At 33.9% G+C, this 18,569-nt stretch overlaps 2 protein-coding genes across 2 annotated transcripts; both read right to left on the bottom strand.

Annotated features, from left to right (window-relative positions):
• Positions 1-229: 229 nt before the first annotated feature.
• On the bottom strand, positions 230-12,338 carry LOC146158038 (uncharacterized protein C8orf34 homolog). The gene is made up of 15 exons (XM_083385485.1): positions 12,187-12,338; positions 11,461-11,553; positions 10,791-10,872; positions 10,151-10,276; positions 9,273-9,388; positions 8,480-8,576; positions 7,665-7,755; positions 7,331-7,460; positions 6,604-6,686; positions 5,421-5,517; positions 4,681-4,796; positions 3,937-4,010; positions 2,964-3,067; positions 2,323-2,362; positions 230-949 (listed from the first exon to the last, which is right to left on the bottom strand). Exons 1-15 carry the CDS (start codon positions 12,247-12,249, stop codon positions 891-893), a joined length of 1,371 nt encoding a protein of 456 aa, XP_083241611.1. The 5' UTR covers positions 12,250-12,338; the 3' UTR covers positions 230-890.
• Positions 12,339-14,100: 1,762 nt separating this feature from the next.
• On the bottom strand, positions 14,101-17,738 carry LOC146158037 (ryncolin-1-like). The gene is made up of 4 exons (XM_083383693.1): positions 17,732-17,738; positions 14,689-14,785; positions 14,400-14,531; positions 14,101-14,140 (listed from the first exon to the last, which is right to left on the bottom strand). The coding sequence occupies exons 1-4, from the start codon at positions 17,736-17,738 to the stop codon at positions 14,101-14,103; spliced, it is 276 nt and encodes a 91-aa protein (XP_083239819.1).
• Positions 17,739-18,569: the final 831 nt, after the last annotated feature.

Here is an 18,569-nt window from a genome sequence, read left to right as displayed (position 1 = left end):
TTTTGAAAGGTAAACCTGATTTTACAAATCGTTTTACCAAATCCACAACTAAAAATCCCAAGAAAAAATCAATTATCCCATTTATAACAAATGTTGAAGTCGATAAGCCAACTTTAAACATTATCTGACTAGTGTCTAGATTATATAACAGATCTTTATGATTACTAAGTTTCTTGCCAGAATATTAACGTTTTTGAAAGATAAACATTCAGTGCCAAAGTCTCCCAGTCCAAACGGTTTTATTACCGGTACATTAGGTTTGAACTGCATGTTACAGATACAGCAATAAACAACAAGGCACTACAAGATAATAGTTTGGAAATGACATGGTAATAAAATCAGTCAATCTAAAACAAGTTTTGATCAGGTAAAATACCCAATAGAGAAAACGTGCAAGAATATTTCGATAAAATACAGTTTAAAAGTACAAGAAAATAGCACATAATAAAGCACCAAGGATATAAAAATACTGCAAATATAAAACAGTTGTAACAATACAGATAAAAGCACAAAATTGTTTCCTTGTATAATTAACATTCATAGAATCACGATCACATACGTTACTTAGCAAGTAATAAAAATACAACTGAAACTTTAGGGAGTACAAACTTAGTTAAAATTAATTAGGCACTAGTTAAATTTTGACATGTTTAAAAAACTAAGATTTTATTGATCACAAAATAATTAAGAAATACACAACATTAGCGCTATTTTTTAAGTAGTTGTAAATTTCTATTGAAATAACTATTAAGAAGTAAAATACATCAAACAAAAGCTGAAAAGTAAATTTGGTGACAATTTAAAAAGAAGAATAAAGTTTGTTGGAATTTTCTGACCCCTTTTTCATCGCGGCCAGGTTTTACTTTTCTAGAAATGGTCACTATTTATTTTTATTGAGCTGTTTTGGGTCGGTCCACTGATGATCTGTTGGAGCGATGACTCAAAGAACCTAGACAAGTTTACAGAAAAGTAAAAGCAGGATTTCCGATATCTTGAGCAAAAGTAAGATTGATAATAAATTGCAAAGCCAAAAAAGTCGCGTAAATCGACATCGTCTTGATTAAGACGTTTCGATACGAGCTTGTATCATCTTCAGTTAATGTCAGACGAAGATGACACAAGTCCGTATCGAAACGTCTTAATCAATATGCTGTCCATCTACCAGAGGCGTAGCTAGGGGGGTGCGGTGGGGTACATATGTCACCGGGCGCCAAGGTACATGGGCGCCAAAATGAGGCTTTCAAAAGCCAAAATAAGGCTGATTCTTCTTTAAATACAATGTTGTATTAAAATTTGAATCGTTTTTCGTATAAAGTAAGGTTTATTATGCAAATGTAATAGAAAGTGTGATTAAACATGGAGGAGGGGGCGCCAATTTTATAGTTTGCCGCCGGGCGCAAAATACCCTGGCTACGCCTCTGCCATCTACTCGACCTTTTTGGCTTTGCAATTTATTATCAAGCTACATCACAGATCCGTGCATAGTCTACCCAAGGATGTAAGATACTTGGCATTTATTCCGATGCCCCATATTTTGCACAAAAAGTATTGCGGTCCAATCAAATCTAAAGTGACGTCATTTATATGCTCAAACAAGCAAATAGATGAAACTGAAACGTCCAGCTGCAATTTTTTTAATAACAAAATTTGCTCAAGCATTAGGAAGTTCAGTGACCTCTAGTTATCAACCTTCTATTGTTCGATAATAATACATTTTAATGTAGTAATAACTGCGTTGGGTTGCAAATAATGGCTGAAAATCTTATATTAATTTGGGATTGGAACGACACCGAAACCAAACTATTATCGGACGAGTACCGATACTACAACTCGGCATCGGGTATCGGCTCCGATCCGATATTATCGGACGAGTACCGATACTATAACTCGGCATCGGGTATCGGCTCCGATCCGATATTATCGGACGAGTACCGATACTACAACTCGGCATCGGGTATCGGCTCCGATCCGATATTATCGGACGAGTACCGATACTACCACTTGGTATCGGGTATCGGCTCCGATCCGATATTATCGGACGAGTACCGATACTACCACTTGGTATCGGGTATCGGCTCCGATCCGATATTATCGGACGAGTACCGATACTACCACTTGGTATCGGGTATCGGCTCCGATCCGATATTATCGGACGAGTACCGATACTACCACTTGGCATCGGGTATCGGCTCCGATCCGATATTATCGGACGAGTACCGATACTACAACTTGGCATCGGGGATCGGCTCCGATTCGATATTATACTTCTATCAACCAAGATAAAGTAAAAAAAAAACATCTTTGTTTGGTTATTTTTTATACCTCTGTTGCTTGCTGGTGAACGAATTCTCCCTTCTTCACCCTGAAAACAAAATATTAAAATTTTAACAAAAAAATGTTGTAAATCTCTTGAAAGGGAACATGAATACACCTTAGTTAAATATACAATATTTTACATGGGACGAAAGGGGTTTTATCTGTGGCAGTAATATATATATATGAATAAATATAAAGTCTAGTGCCGGATAACATATAGGCAAACATCAATATCCTAACGCGCTAACGCGAAGTAGAAACATCAAAGCCCATACTGAAATAAAGCTAACATTTTGAACGTTAATCTTAAGATAATGACTGTCGGTTGTATTTGGACGAAAAATGAATTTTAAAACCCATACAGAAGTAGGTTGCAATTTAAACGTTTTATAAATCTTAAATTTTTGAAAATGTATAAAGATATATTCGAAACATTCAAAATGCAACCAACTTCTGCACGGGTTTTTATATTCATTCTATGTTTAACTGCAACTTCCAGCCATTATCTTAAGATTTATTGGAAACATTCAAAGTGTTACCTACTTCTGTATGGGCTTTGATATTTTTACTACGTCTTACTACAACCTCTAACCGTTATGCTCAAATAAGTGAATGGAAATAAACTTTTTTTAAAACTCGGAATTTACAGTTGCACTTTTAGGGCCGCGCTTTGATTTGGTTGGAGAGGGTTGGGGTGAAGACATGATTTTAGTTTTTCGTTCTTCAGCAGCCTTGGATGCAGCATTTGCAGCTGAACAAAGGGTTATTTTTATTAACAAAGCTAAAATGAAAACAAAATAACGTGATCATAAAGATATATAGCACTAAAACAGGGGTGTCCAACTCAAACATGCCGGCGTGCCAATTTTTATCTTATAACTTCTTCCCGTGCCAAAGTTTCGTAACCGAACCAATTCTTTTTAATCATGAAAGTGCTTTTTTTACCAAAAATAAGAACGTTTATTTAAACTTGAAAAAAAATCTGTCTAGTAGAAATGCGCATCACTACATCAAAGTGTCTCTCGGTGAGCTGACTTTTGTTTTTTCACACCAAGCTGTATAATATTATGTGAATGCTAGCCTCCACACATTATAATGTTACTAGTTCAAAAGTAATTGTTGGTTGTCGTGATTGCCGCGATTGTTTTATATTGTGAACAAACAATGGCAATTGGCTGTATAACAAACTTAGTATTTTTTTGGGAGGGCTTGCGTGCCATTTTTTATTAGGTCGCGTGCCACATTTGGCACGCGTGCCGCTTGTTGGACACCTAAACAAATCACTAAACAATTATGTTTAATAATGCTTTAATAATGCAAGCGTAAAAAAGTTATTATTCTAAAATAATTTTAAAGCTGCATCGAATTTTTTCTAAACCATTGTTTTTCTAAACAACAATTGAACGTATTAAGTTAATAAAAAAAAATAATTTCCTTGGTTTTCTGTAGAAAAATTAAAGGTAAAACAGCAAAACGTTATCTAAAAAATATTGAAGAGTCAATTAATGCTAAAATTTAGGAGTAACATGCATAAACCCGTATAAGTGGGTCGATTGCCTCGAACTTTTTAATTTTTGAGATTCACCAATGCTAAAATATTTTAAAATAAAAATATCTTACCAGTGTCAGTTGGTCGGTTACGAGAAGTTTTGCTGTGATGACTCAACTGACTTCTCGGCCTTTCAACGCTGGAACTAAATCAAACAAAATTGAATAGAATGCAGAGAACAAAAAATACATTGTAGTTTCCTAAAAGCTTCAAAATAAAACCAAAGCTTGTGTAGCTTAGTTGGTAGAGCGACGGTCCGGTATGACCGAGGTTGTGAGTTCGAATTTTACCACAGGAAAGTTTTACAAACATGATGCAGCAGGCAACGGTGTCATGGTTGTTTCTCGACAACCATCCTTGTGAGCTTGTGTAGCTCAGTTGGTGGAGCGACAGCCGGTATGACCGAGGTCGTGAGTTTGAACGTCACTGTAGACTAGTTGTTTTTCAAGCTTTGGCTTGCATGATCTTTATTTGATGGACAGATTCGGTTAGTCTGTTCAACACTCGACCTATTAATACGTAGCCGTAATCGTTGGGTAAAAAGAAGCTTTAGAAGGGCTAGTTGTTGAACACATATCTGTGACTTGTGAGTGTATCTTTCACAACAAAACCATATTTAACAGCACTGTCGTGTTTTAATATGGGGGCAACATTCTATAAGGCACAAATATTAAAGTTATTTAGTGCAAATTCAGGTGTAAATTCTTCATTGTTCTAAATTCCAAGTCAAGTCATTTGCAAATAGACTCAAGTCCAAGTCAAGTCATTTGCAAAATGACTCAAGTCCCAGTTCAAGTCATTAGTGACACACTTACTTTGTAATATCAAACACCCCTCCCCTCTGCTGCCTCGCAGTGGCCAAGTTTGGACTAACAGTGGAGTCAACTTCGGATTGGGGGGTTTCCCAAACTGGGTGTCGTGGTCCGGTGACCTGCAATTACAAAAAACACTGCAAAATAAATGAATTTCAACAAATTAAAGTTAATTTTTGATTAAAGGGGTAATTTTGATAACTGTACCGACAATTGCAAAAAAATTACAAAAAATATGGGGCACAAATAAACGAATTTTAAAGCTTGAAGTTATTTTTTAATAAAAGGGGTATTTTTCATTCCTGCAATTGCAAAAAAACTGAAAAATAGGTCATTGTGACATAATTAACCGAGTAAAATTTTTGATAAAAGGGGGTGTTTTTGGTACCTTTACCAGTACAAAAACACCAAAAATTAAGTTATTGCGACCAGTGTTTTTTTAAGATGTATTTAGGGAGTGAAATAGTGTCTCATATTTTTAAACATTCCGTCAAAATATAGCTTACTTGCGTAACTACAGCAAAGAAATAGCATTCAGTACTTGTATAAAAGTTGCTGTCCCTAAAATTTTCTCAGCAGTCACGAAGCTAAATGTCAATTAAAACCTGATTTTAACGAAGTTGATCTAAACCGAAATCATTTCAAGTATACTTTTTGAAAAGGTGTTATTTGCAACGCATGTTGCTTTTAGAATGTCACATGTATTTAAATTAAATTTTAAAGTCTTATTTGCAATCACATACCTGTGAAGCACTTTCGAAATCGTCGTCAACTTCTAAATGGGTTTGCGCCTTTTCCTCACTAGATGGCACCACAGCTCCACCAAGACTGTCGAAAAATCTAAGAAGAAAAATTTACTTACTTTGTGATTAATGTTTTAGCTTTAATCGTCAATGCTGAGAATTACAAACAATTACATTTCAGCTAAGAGCAATTAAAGATAAGTTCTTCCTGTTTTCAATTGTTAAATTGTTCTTCTAGCAAATGTTTTTTATTAAATGTAACAACACTGTTTGCCCTGATAAAGATTCCTGTATAGGTTATCGAAACGTTTGAACATTTGATAAAAAATATTTTACGAAAGAACAATTTTACAATAGATTCAATGCCTGTAACAGAATACAGTATTTATTTTCATGTTTTATGTTTCAATAATTAAATTTGAAGTTTAATGTTAGCAGCAGTTCAAATGGACATTTGCAGTTAAACAAGGAAACAGCATATTAGGTTAATAAGCTAAAACACATTGGCGTATGGTTGTTTCTCGACTCGCTCCTCAGTCCTCTGAGCCGCATCTCAGTTGGTAGGGCGACGGCCCCGGCTTGACCGGGGGTCGTGAGTTCGAACCTCACTGCAGGCTAGTTTTACGAACAGGATGCTTATGGTTGCTCCTAGACTTGTTCCTTCGGAGCCTGTGTAGCTCAGTTGGTAGAGCGACGGTCCCGGCTTGACCGGAGGTCGTGAGTTCGAACCTCACTGCAGGCCAGTTGTTTTTCTAGCCTGCCCTGCTTGCATCATAGATCAACAGATTTTGTGAGTCTGCAATGGCTTTCAGTGTACTAATTATACGCAAGTCGTAATCGTTGGTCAAAAAGCAGCTTCAGAAGGACTAGATTTCAGTTGTTAACATACATATATAAGTATGTACACATGTTTCATTGAATAGGCTGAACAATTTCGAATGAGAAATAAAAGTAAAAGAAAGTTTCGCATCAGATGATAATCAGACAGTTCACAAAACCAGGCATATATTTTTTCAGCATTTTGTACATGATTGTTTTTGCACAAAAACTGAGGATGCCTGTTCATAAGGCGAAATATATATCGCTTTAAAATTTTAAGAAATTATTTTATGTTTTATGTCTCTTTTTCTAAAAAAGTCCTTTTTTTATGAAAAAAAGTAACATCATCATAATAATTGCTTACTTTGACATATTGAGCACGAGCTCTATTTCTTCCTTGCGTTTGCTTGAGTTCGAAGAAGTGTGAACCCCTGTTCTGGGTGGATTCTAAAAACAGAATTGAATGTTTCCAGTCAGCAAAATGTTTGCACATGAAAAGCATTGCGATAATTAAATATACACAGACAGGCAAGCTCTAATACAAAGCATAATGGAAATTAAATATTAACAGGCAAGAGGGTTGCAGTAAAAATATCAAAAAGTTTAGTTTTGTTGGATAGAAGTGCCTTTTCAGGTTTCAAGATTTTACTCATACAAAGCATAAACATAAAAGTTACTGTTTAAACTAAATACTTTTGTTTTATGAATAAATAAATACATTTTTAAGGCATAGTTGAGCTTGGATCTTGTTACATGTTTTAAAATAAAAGTGAAAAAACATTTATAGATTGCATTAGCATAACAATTTCATTCTTGCAATAAATTTGTCGTCATAAATCCATTTTTTGGGTTCAGTTTTACTTGCACTTGGACATAGATGAGATTACCTAAAAATCATGGATTTTAAATACGGAACACAATATATATATATATTGTTCGAAGTTTACAACATGTTTTTTGTTAATGACGGATTATTTTTCGCTATTTTAAAGCCCTAATTTCTATGTTAACTCTTCTTTACATCGAATTAGTATTCATGATTAATTTTCTGAAGCTCTACACCTGCAATTTGCAACTCCCTAAATTGTCACCTTGACTCCTTCTTCTCTGAGGTCATCAAGATCTTCGCAGATTTCAATCGCTTCATCTTCACTTTCAATAATATCGTTGTCATTTTCGTCTTTTGCAGCTGAGTCGTTCTTATTAGAATCTAACATTTTTCTACAAAAAATAAAACATAATTTTACAACTGGTCGCCACCGAAGTAAATTTACTGGAAAAATAATCAAATTCACATAAAAATTCAAAATCAATGTAAAAAAAAAATTGAAATTAAATTCACAAAATAATTCTAAATGAAATTAACCAAAAAAGTTAATAATTGAATTTGAATGGTTAACCTCTATTTTGTTGTTTAACACCAACCTTAACTTTTTCTTTCTTTTTTCCTTCATTTCCTCTTGAGTTTTAGCTTTTTTCTTCTTTTTTGATTTTTTGTCTTTTTTCTCCTTTTCATCTAAAGTCCATTTAACAAAATTGGTTTGCCTTGTTTGTTATTTGCATTTATCCAATTTTTTATTTTGATAATATGGGGTCTTTGTTACTTTTTTGCTGCTGTTTGCTTTTAATATGCAAAAAATATCAACTAAGTATTTTCAAGAGTTTTACGTAACCCAAAATAAGTGACTGATTTGTGTTCCACCGGAAGTCAGTACAACACTAAAAACCAGTCACTGTTGATGCCAAGACACTAAGGCATTACTTACAACAATACATTGTTCAAATGAATGTATTACAAACAGGCCAAAATTTATCAAAAACATTTTTTTAGGTTAAAATTTGTCAAAACTTTAATTTTTTCGGTCAAAAAATAGTAGTACCAAGTATAACTAATTCAATGAAACATTCACATATATGTGTGTTAATAACTGAGATCTAGCCCTTCGAAGCTGCTAAGAAGCCAATTATAACTAATTCATTAAAAGTTGGCTTACTTATAATTCCATAATATTGTTGCGAAAGGCCAAATAAAATATACTTAATAACAATACAAATATAAAAAGGTCAAAGTAGAATCTACTTATTAAAAATATAAATATAAAAAAGGCCATTTAAAGTAAAATATAATTTATAAAAAAAAATAAATGCATAAAGTTTTTTTATATCATTTTATACATGAAAGTGGTTTGTTTAAACATACAACGAAATGCTGAAGATAAAGTTTCAAGCCGATGACTCACCTTTCGCCGCGGAAAGTTCAGCATCTTCATTTTCTTCTTGTTCGGGCATTTCGCCAAATATTTTGGGCTTAGCATAAACTAGGCGTAAATCAACATCCTATCAAAGAATAAACTAGTTAATTTTTTTTATTTATGTAAATTTGACATCGTTGGTTCTAGTCTTAGCCAGAAAAGCCTATTTTAACCTTAGCAGATTTTTTAATTGTGAGGTTTACACAAAAATATTATAAAAACAGATCAGGAACATTTATAGAATGGGTTCAAATTTAATAACAAAAAAAAATCTTCCAGAAAGGAAACCTTAAATAGCTTAAAAATGAATGTCGAGCTAAATAAGAGTAAATCAACATCATCTTAGAAAGACGTTTGAATATAAACTAATGATGATACAAGTGCGTATTGAAACGTCTTTTTTTAAGATGATGTAAATTTACTGACCTTTTGGCTTCGACATTCATTTTCAAGCTTCACTACAGATTTATACATACTGTACCTTATCCTTAAATAATAAATTAGATTAGGTTCAAATTTAATTACAAAAAAACTAACAAATATTTTAGAAAAGAAACCTTTAATAGCTTGAAAATGAGTATCAAACCCAACTATGGGTTGAATCGATGTCATCCCTAAAATCTGTTTTGATATGTACTGATGATTTTACAAGTGCTTTAAAATGTTTTTTTTTAAGATAGCGGTTTACTCAACCTTTTCTATTTGGCTTTGGTGTTCATTTTCAAGCAACATAACGCATAAAGCACCTTATACTTAAATAATAAATTAGAATATCAAATACCCTTGCTCCATCAACCACTGTGTCTCCACCAGCGTTCATTGACCGGCTTAAATCTTGCGATGACTTTAAAGTTTTATCGCCAGTGAAGCCTCTTGCCGGCATGCTCTGAGCCAAGTCTGAAAAATGTTACACAATTACATATCCCATTCGGCAAGTCTGCGATGGCTTTCGGTGTGCTATGATAGATAAGCTGAAATTGTTGGTCAAAAATCAGCTTCAGAAGGGCTGGATCTCAGTTGATCTCAAAAGTGAAATGATAAACAATTAAAATGGGTAAACTCTTCTGTTTATGACCAATTTCTTAAATAACATATAGCAAGCAAATTGTTTTACATGCAAAAATTGAAACATTTAACCTAAGTTTATTATAAAACATTAAGTAAAAACAACTGTTTTTTAACCAAGTTTTTTGACACAATGACTTACTTTTTCCTAAGCTTACGTCATTTCAACAGTGATAATCAGGGACCATATAAATGTTTTTAATAAGAAAAATAAAATACTTCCTTCCTATAAGCGTATCGGTTACTTGAAGCTTAACCAAACAGGTTAATTCTGCATTCATGTTTCACTCAGACAGCATTCAAATAGAATATATAAACTGTTGCTACCAGGCATAGTAATATAAATTAAAAAACAACTCCTCTAGGAACATTACCAGAGGGGCTGTTTTTTGTTCATATTCAAAAGGAAAGAGTTTTAACTCTCAATCATTTAAAGCTTCATAAGCATTTGGATAGAAATTGGATATACATAAAACATAACCTAATCGGTTACTTCTGCATTTATGTTTAACTCAGACAACATTCAAAAGGAATGAGTTATAACTTTAACTTAATTAAACAAAATTAAAACTTTTAAACATTTGGGGACTGCACCTTTCGGTTTCTTGCTTGAGTTTGTCAGCCACGGTTTGTTGTAATGTCGGCTTTTTGTGGCAGAAGATGGAGGTGTTTCCCCTTTTATGGGACTGTTTTGCTTTACAGGAGACGCTTCTTTGTTTTCTGCAAACAACGCCAATAATGTGAATTTACAATAAATAGCTTTAAAATGTTTGCAAATTAAACTTAATTTTAAGTTAAGGCTATAAAACTGTTTATTCCGTATATTACAAATTATTCTCAAAGTTAATTTCAATCATTTTGTTTCTGCAAACAATGCTATCTATGAAAATTGTAATAAAAAATATGTTTTGTATTCAAACTCTTGTTTCAATTAAGCTGTTTTAGCTTGTTATAATTTTTTCCAGACCTAATTTGCATTTAGAATAGCTTCATATTCGCAAGTTAAATGTTTTTGCAATTAAATGCATTTAAAGTAGTGAAAGCTGGTCTAGCTTTTTTATAACAATTTTCTAAACTTAATTGCATTTAAAACAAATTATTTTGATTTCCAACTTACTTAAACTGTGTGCATTAAAAAATTGTTTTAAACTAATATTTCACTACAAAAAAAAATGCATTCACCAAGCTATGGTTTATACATTGTGCTATTTGTGTATAAACTTTAAAACTTCACCTGCACTGCTCCATAAGTTTGTAGTGCTCGACTTGCTGTAGACTGGAGTTGTTTGGGCAAACAGAGGTTTGGTGTCCAACAACTAGAAATCAAAACAACTGCTTAATCTGGGGCATAACAATTTAATTTGTACACCAGTGTGAAAAGTATGGCAAGTGCATCTGCAATTGGTTTTAACAAAATGAAACTTTACCCTAAAAAATCAAAGATGCACACATTCCATATGTTAACAAGCAATTTTGAACTTATTTTCATCTCTCATTTTCGGCCGTGCACAAACAAAATTTCATTAAGATGTGCAAAATCAATGCAAATAAATCGCTGGTTATTTAAAAGACCACTGTGGAAATTATAGCACATGATTTTTTTTTAAACTGAGTCAGTGACGTCATTTCATTGCCGTTTGAGTGAATTCGCGAAAAAACGACCTTTTTTTAAGTATATAATATTGTCCTATTATAGGATAGGATTTTAGCCAAAAAAAATTGTAGCGCAAATCTTTTGGCGATCATATTATGCAGTTCGGGCCAACCTGCACCCAAAGAATCTCATATACACCTATGTTTTTATTAGATAAACAAGTGGGTGCACTTTAGACCTTAGGTGTGCACGGCCACGCAGATTTTTTTGGCCTTTTGTGACAATTTTATGACTTTAGTAAAAACTAAACCTTTTTCTTTAGTTGCGCCTTCTTTTGTAATAATTCAGAAAGGTAGAGAACTGGATTTGCTGGAAGATCGTGAACCAACTTTGCCATCATTTCCTGAAAAAATATTCATTTTTTCTATATGTAACACAATATCACAAGCTGAGCAACCTGGTAATTTGAAATGTGTTTCAATAAATTAAAAACTTTTATAAACCATATTTTAGTTGAGAAATTTGCAAAAACAACAAATTTGGAAAACAGTATAACAAATTGAAAACATAAAATTTTGACTCTGTTTTTTAACTCAGTAAAGAAAACAAGAAAGCAAAAATATTATATATTGATTAGTTTAGACTAGTTAAGAGTCATCAAACGTTTTTTATAAAGGGCCACATGACTGTAAAATTGACCATTGCAGGCTAGGATGGATATAAAATTTTGAATTGACCTTATTGTACCTAATTATTGTAAAACATAGGAAATATTACAAAAAAATATCAGATATATTGAGATAGTTTTATAAAAATTGGCATTTAGTTTAAAATTAAAAAAATAATTTGGCAATATTTGGGTTAGGGTGCGAGTTAGCGTTTGGGTGAGGATAGGTCAAGTACTATTATATTCATTGTTTAATAATAATACTTGACCCTAACCCAAAACCCAAACCCGCACCCTAACCCAAATAATGTGAGTTGTGGTAGGATTCTTAACAAGCGGCAAAAATGTTTATGTTAAAGTTGAACAAACCTCAAACAGTTCGCTGATTTTGTTCTTGACAAGATAACCCTGAATCCTGGTTTTATTCGACATGATGTTATTGAAAACCAGCGAATAACGAATTAAATAATGAAAGAGACAATATCTAACATATCTGAAGATATCAAAATTTAAACTTCAATTTTGAGAAACTCTACTTTGTTTATTTATAGAACAAAATAAGGGGAATCACCTTGTAGAAACAGCTTTTTACTGAGTAATATTTCCGGGTGAAGAAGAAATATAGAATACTTATTGTGTTAGTCTTATACCAATATAATATGCGTTATTAGGTCATTTTTTACCAAAATTTGTTCATGTATGTTCTACTTTTAACTGTATGCTTTTAAAAAGTGCACTCTAAATTTAACAGAACGTAAGTTACTACATAAGTATTCTATGAGATATCTTTACTCTGCGCCCGAAACTTTACTGCGTTAAATTACTTCCGTTTGTGGACGATTTATACTACATATTGTTTCAAGCTGTTATGTAATAAATGTTTTTGGGTAAAATGTTTTAATATTTTTGAATATTAACTAATAGAGTAACAGTAGTAGTGCAGCCTTTATGAAAGCATTATTTCGAACTTTAACATCATTAAGTACGTAGCCAAGAGAAATCGAAACAATCTAAAAAATCATAAGTGCAACATGAACGTAAGAGCCGCATATAACTGGGTGAAGAGCCGCATTCGGCTCGCGAGCCGCGTGTTGGTCACCCCTGGTATAAAACGTATCTGTTATGAATAACGCCAGAACGGCAAAACATGTGGGCAACGATAATAGATGGTAACTCACGAGCAAAATACATAGTAGCATACACAAACTCAAATTATGTACAACTTAACACAGTGGTTCTCAAACTGGGGTCCGCGGTCCTTTTGGGGTCCGCGAGACAATTTTCTGGGACCGCGAAGCACCCAACAAAAAATCTACAACGAGACGCTCCTGAAGAAGAAAACCTCTTGTGCAAAAAAAATTCAGGAAACTTACTTTTCCAAAGCAAGCTGATTAGTTGATCATTCACGTTATTGTACATTTTGAGTTGAATTGTCCATTGTGACGTCATAGTATTGCATTGTGCTAATGAGAGTTATTACAGCTTGCTGCGCTGTCAATGTGAGCTGTACGGTCACGGTTTTAAAACTGTTCGTGATTGCTTCACACAAAAAAGTGATTCGTTAGAGGTTAACATAGCCGAGCTGATAGCACAGAAGCAAGTTTACCCGTCCCATTTATACCATTAAAAACAAATGTTATTTTGTGTATATTTTTAAGGGACCGTGAGCAATTTAAAAAGTTGCTGAGGGACCGTTGCGCAATTTTTCTGAAAAAGTTTGAGAACCACTGGTTTAACAGATCAATGTTCTATTGGTTCTATTTAAGCGTATCTTCTGGCTTAGAGTGTATTGGTATTCAGATGAATGTAAAGTTTTCTTTAGTTGTACGTTTACAGCGTATTTAATTATTTAAATATCATTTATTAAATTCAAATATTCTCATTTATTAATTTCAAATAAGACGTAAAACACATTGCTTTCGCTTCAATGACATAACTAATATACGTTGAAAATAGCGCAACTAGGCTTTATAGTTTAAATAAAATTAATATAGCGCGGCAAACAGAAGATCTGGTTGTTTGGGGCTCTGCTTACTAGACACGTCCGATTCTTTGTGTTTTATCATGATAACCGATATTTATACATTTTTCTTTTATCCCCGCATGGGCTGTATGTACAAGTTGCGAGCAATTACAAGCCGATCAATCGCATCTCAGTTTCATGGTAGTAGATTTCAAGGGAACGTCATGCCCCTTCCAATGGCGCCAGACGATGTTCATGGAGCGTCCGCTCGATGTTCTTGCCCACCTTCCATTCAAGTGCGAGTCGTGGCATCGATTAAATCACCAAGCTCCCTCGTACTTTCTGGCGCAATTCTTGGATCTAAACAACAACAAGATTCATTATTGAAGAATAGCAACCTAAATTTGAGAACCTAGTTTGTTCAAAGCAACTTCCTCAATGAAAAGTAGGAGTTATAAAAAAGTGTAAAATCGCAAAATTTAACAAAAATGTTGTTAAACGAGAAACAAAAACATTTGGACCAAACTATTTTTATGTGTTAATGCGCTACGACTTTTTTTACTTTTTTATTTTTGTGTCGTTTTGGAAACGCGATATAAAATCAATGATACCGACTTACCTTCCGTCGTGGTCTCGGTCTTTGGTTGAAAACTGCATTCCGTTGTGTAACCTCAAACTGTCACCAGCTGTACCACTGTACCCAGCTACCAGCAGTGTGTAGTTGCCAGCTTCGTACCCAACAGAGAATGAACTGGAAAAAGCATCGATGCAAAAACAAAGATAAAGTCCAATGCTGTACATTTCATATCAAATGAGGAAAGTAGTTAATTATTATATGCATCTAGGTAATTGCACTTTTTAAACATACCGGTACAGCAAATTATGTTTTGGATATTTTACTAACTTACCTGTAATCTGCGTATCTGTGTGTATTGTTGAAATCGTACAAATCAATGCGAAGCCGACATTGCTTTCCATATGTTAGCGTGTGGATTCTTTCCAAGCCTGTGCATTAATAAGACATTAACACCAGATTTGTGAAATTAGAATTGCTACATTGTTAACAGGGGCGTATCCAGAAATCCATAAAGGGGCGGTCCCGAATTTTCAACTTACGGAATTATTCCCCTTTATTCCGTCTGACGTTTATGACGTCATAGAATAGTGACGTTAATGACGTCATAAATTAGTTTTTTTTTAACGTCATAATTAAAACAAACAATTAAAAACGGCCTATTAACGTTCAGGCAAAAAAACTAAACCAAGACCGTAAAATATATGTGATTGATTTTGGTAGATCCTTGTACGGGACTACGCTAAATTCCAAGCACGTTTCTCGCTACTTGCAATGCTAAACGAAGATCGTCTTTGTCGGGTGTTATTGGATTATAATTACGTTGGCGTTGTCAATATAGCTGTTTTGCGAAGCAAAAAGCAGTAACCGAGTTTAAATAAAAACTCACTAATTTATGAAATTGCAGAGTGCATTGCCCGTGCTTTACATTCTGCTGTCAAATATCATATGCTTCGCATTTTCAATTCAGTTGACTGATGGTCAGTAAATAAACATGAATGCATTGCCGGAAACAAGCCTGGGTCGAGTTGTACATACAAGCTCGGGAAATTGAAAAGCATCCGGGCATACGACAAGATCAGTGTGTGTGGCATTGGGTAAAGCCTTGACGGAAAGATTACATGCACGCGAGATTGCTTAAATCTATCAGAGTTTGTTTTTGAATTTAAAACACGTATTCAATGAACGATACACACACAAATGTGTGTTTAACAACTGTGGTGAAATGATTTAAATTTTTATCCATCTAATCATCGCCCAGTTTTCCTAGCATAATCTTGGCTGTTTTAAAAAAAAAATTAAATAATAAAGTGCAAAATACAATGGCCAGGTTTGATTTTTCTTAAGAGGTTCACAATCTATTAATGTCTGATTCGCTTTTGCAAAGTACGCAATTTTTAGAACTATAAACGTTTTAAGATATAACGGTTGCAATCAGTCTAGGTCAGTGGTTCTCAAACTTTTTTAGCTTGCGGCAAACTAAAAATTCTTAACAAAACATCAATATAGTAATATTTACAATCGCCGTCAACACACGACAAACTATATGTAAATGTCCAAATAGAAAAAAGTCAACTTTATTATGATACAATATTATGTAATCACATTTTTGTCATCCATGTTGTACGATAAACTTTAAAACTATCATTTGAATTAATTTCCATTCTTTTTTCGCGTTAAAATATATTTCTAAATCAGGTATGCTGTTTCAAAGGTAATTTTCCTTTTGGAAGCAAACGGAGACAGACAAGAATTCAACAGTGCGTTTCTTCAGCTAGTGTTTCTTGCAACAAAATCCTTGTAAAAGTAATTCCAACGTCATCTAGTTACTTGTTGTACTATATGACAGGGGTGGGCAAACTGCGGCTCGCGGCATGTTTTTTGTGGCTCTTTTAGCGAATCGTAAAATTGCCATAAAAATCGTAAAGGCTACCAATAGTACCGTTTTCTCTTTTTTATTTTCTTTATTTAGGCCAGCATTTCGTTTATGACGTAACACTGGACATAGAATCCGAGACAGCAAATCAACGCAATTTCATTGCCAAGGTTTAAGAGATTAGCCATTCAAACAAAATACTGATAATGATAAAAACATAAACTTACATTATTTACCGTTTTTGTATTGAATTAATTTTAAGGTTCTCTAGTACTTGTATTTATTGCAAATGGCTCTTCCATTGAATACATTTTCCCACCCCTGCTATATGACGTCTTCAGAAGGTGTAAGTCACAGCTATGAACACATCTAGCAATTGTTCAGATACTTAAACTAATGTTTCTTGCAAAGCAAATAACCAGCACAAAAAATAAGGAAACTGTAGCCCCTGCAGCATGTTAAGCATAGCGTGTCTTGTGTGCCTTTCTATGTACGTGTTCGCATTTGCCTTTTTCGCGTGTTTTGTGTTGGCCTGTCGCCCCCGTGGCAACTGGTGTCGGTCATCAGAACACGCAGCTTACAGAATACAAGCTTGCCACTACAAAACGGCGATCACCAATGGGCGTATGGCATTGCGTACCTGAGTAAGCCGGGGAAAAAAACCTATGGCATTTCCAGAGGCTATTTACCCGGCTAACAAAGTAATTTAAATGGATTATAAATCCTGAAATGCTGGAAACAATGCAACCTCTAAAAAATAAATTTCATATTACCACCACCCGAAATTAGTGCTAACCCCAACCCTAACTCAAATCAATGTAATATTTCTAATAGGTTTATTTGAATTACCAGTGAGCCGGGCAAATCTCCAATATACATTATACTCCTAATATATACTTCCTGAAGCTATTTACCCGGCTAACAAGGTAATTCGAACAGATTCGAGGAAAAGTCATGAAAATAAATGAAAATAAAAGGTGTGTGCATAGCCGAGCGAATAACCAGTTGTACTTAGACTAAATGCATAATTTTGAAAAAGTTTAGGATACCCAGCATATTTATAGGCACTATTTAACTGATAAATTAGCCCTAATGTACATCCTTGCTAGTAAACATGCTAAAATCTATTTTTTAATTTTGTGTTTGTGCCATAAGCCTAAGAGTGTGGGTACCACTATCCTAAATGGTAAGTTACTCTATGCCTGTAAAAAAGTGCCTGATTAAAAAGGATGCGATGTTTGAAGTAGAATACCTCTTATTATAAAATGGTAGTTTCAAATTCAGAATATCAATTTAGTAGATTTTATTGATAAAACTTGATCTAATTGTTGGTCCATATGAGTGACATTTTAGGAAAAGGAAAAGTAAAGATAATATTGAATAAAGAATGTGTATATAAATTGTACAAGTAATTAAATCTGCATAACTGACATTGTGCTGTGACATGTTATGCACAAAACACTAAAGTTCGCATCATAAGTTGTGTGCACAATGCACATACATCTCATTCTCATAAAAATAAAAGTATATTAACATGTTACTGTGGTATTTAAGTTTAATTTATTTAATACAAGTTTGCCAACTTAAACCAGAGGAGTCTGCGAACTTGATGCTCTATTATGCCTATTTTTGTTCATAAAAATGCCTAAATCAGGCAAACTAAAGACGCTGATCATTATGAATAATTTAACTATTCAAGACAGAAGTGTGGACGCATTACCTGAAGCTATACAGGTTTCTTTTTTATAAAAGCTTATATTCATATAATGTCAAGAAAAGTGAAGCGTTTAAGTCACAACTAACAAATCATGAATTATAGCACTGTAATGATGCTCGTTTAAAATTTCATTTTGATGAAATTAGTAGTTTCTATTGACATGTTAATAATTGTAAATATGAAAAACTTGCTAAAAAAGATTAACCTAGATTTTATTAATTTTTTATAAACTTAACTAGGACGTTCTTGTATATTATTTCTTTTGTAATATTATGAATTTAATTTCAACTTTACGGTGTTGAATTGACTTGTCTGGGACTTGACCAGGGCTGCGGAGTCGAAGTCGGACTCGGGACTCGGGACTCGGGACTCGGGACTCGGGACTCGGGACTCGGGACTCGGGACTCGGGACTCGGGACTCGGGACTCGGGACTCGGGACTCGGGACTCGGGACTCGGGACTCGGGACTCGGGACTCGGGACTCGGGCTTATTTTTTTTGCCGAAGTCGGACTCGTTTTTTTTTTAACCGACTTCGCAGCCCTGGACTTGACATGTTATATTTTAAAAGATTTGATTTCAACTTAAGTTATTTTACAAATGACATGACTGCGACTTAAATGA

This window comes from Ascidiella aspersa, chromosome 3 (assembly GCF_963924565.1).
Source record: "Ascidiella aspersa chromosome 3, kaAscAspe10.2, whole genome shotgun sequence".
In the NCBI taxonomy this organism is placed as follows: domain Eukaryota; kingdom Metazoa; phylum Chordata; class Ascidiacea; order Phlebobranchia; family Ascidiidae; genus Ascidiella; species Ascidiella aspersa.
The sequence above is the reverse complement of the archived record's forward strand: the minus strand, read 5'-3'. Positions and strand labels throughout refer to the sequence as shown.

Coding starts and splice junctions, on each gene's coding strand:
- LOC146158038 (XM_083385485.1), bottom strand. CDS start 12,249: ATGTCGAATAAAACCAGGATTCAGGGTTATCTTGTCAAGAACAAAATC. Junction 6,687..7,330: donor TCAGAGAAGAAGGAGTCAAG/GTGACAATTTAG, acceptor TTCTGTTTTTAG/AATCCACCCAGAACAGGGGT. Junction 2,363..2,963: donor GCGGCCCTAAAAGTGCAACT/GTAAATTCCGAG, acceptor TTTTGTTTTCAG/GGTGAAGAAGGGAGAATTCG.
- LOC146158037 (XM_083383693.1), bottom strand. Junction 14,532..14,688: donor CACAGATACGCAGATTACAG/GTAAGTTAGTAA, acceptor TGCTTTTTCCAG/TTCATTCTCTGTTGGGTACG. Junction 14,141..14,399: donor GACCGAGACCACGACGGAAG/GTAAGTCGGTAT, acceptor GTTGTTGTTTAG/ATCCAAGAATTGCGCCAGAA.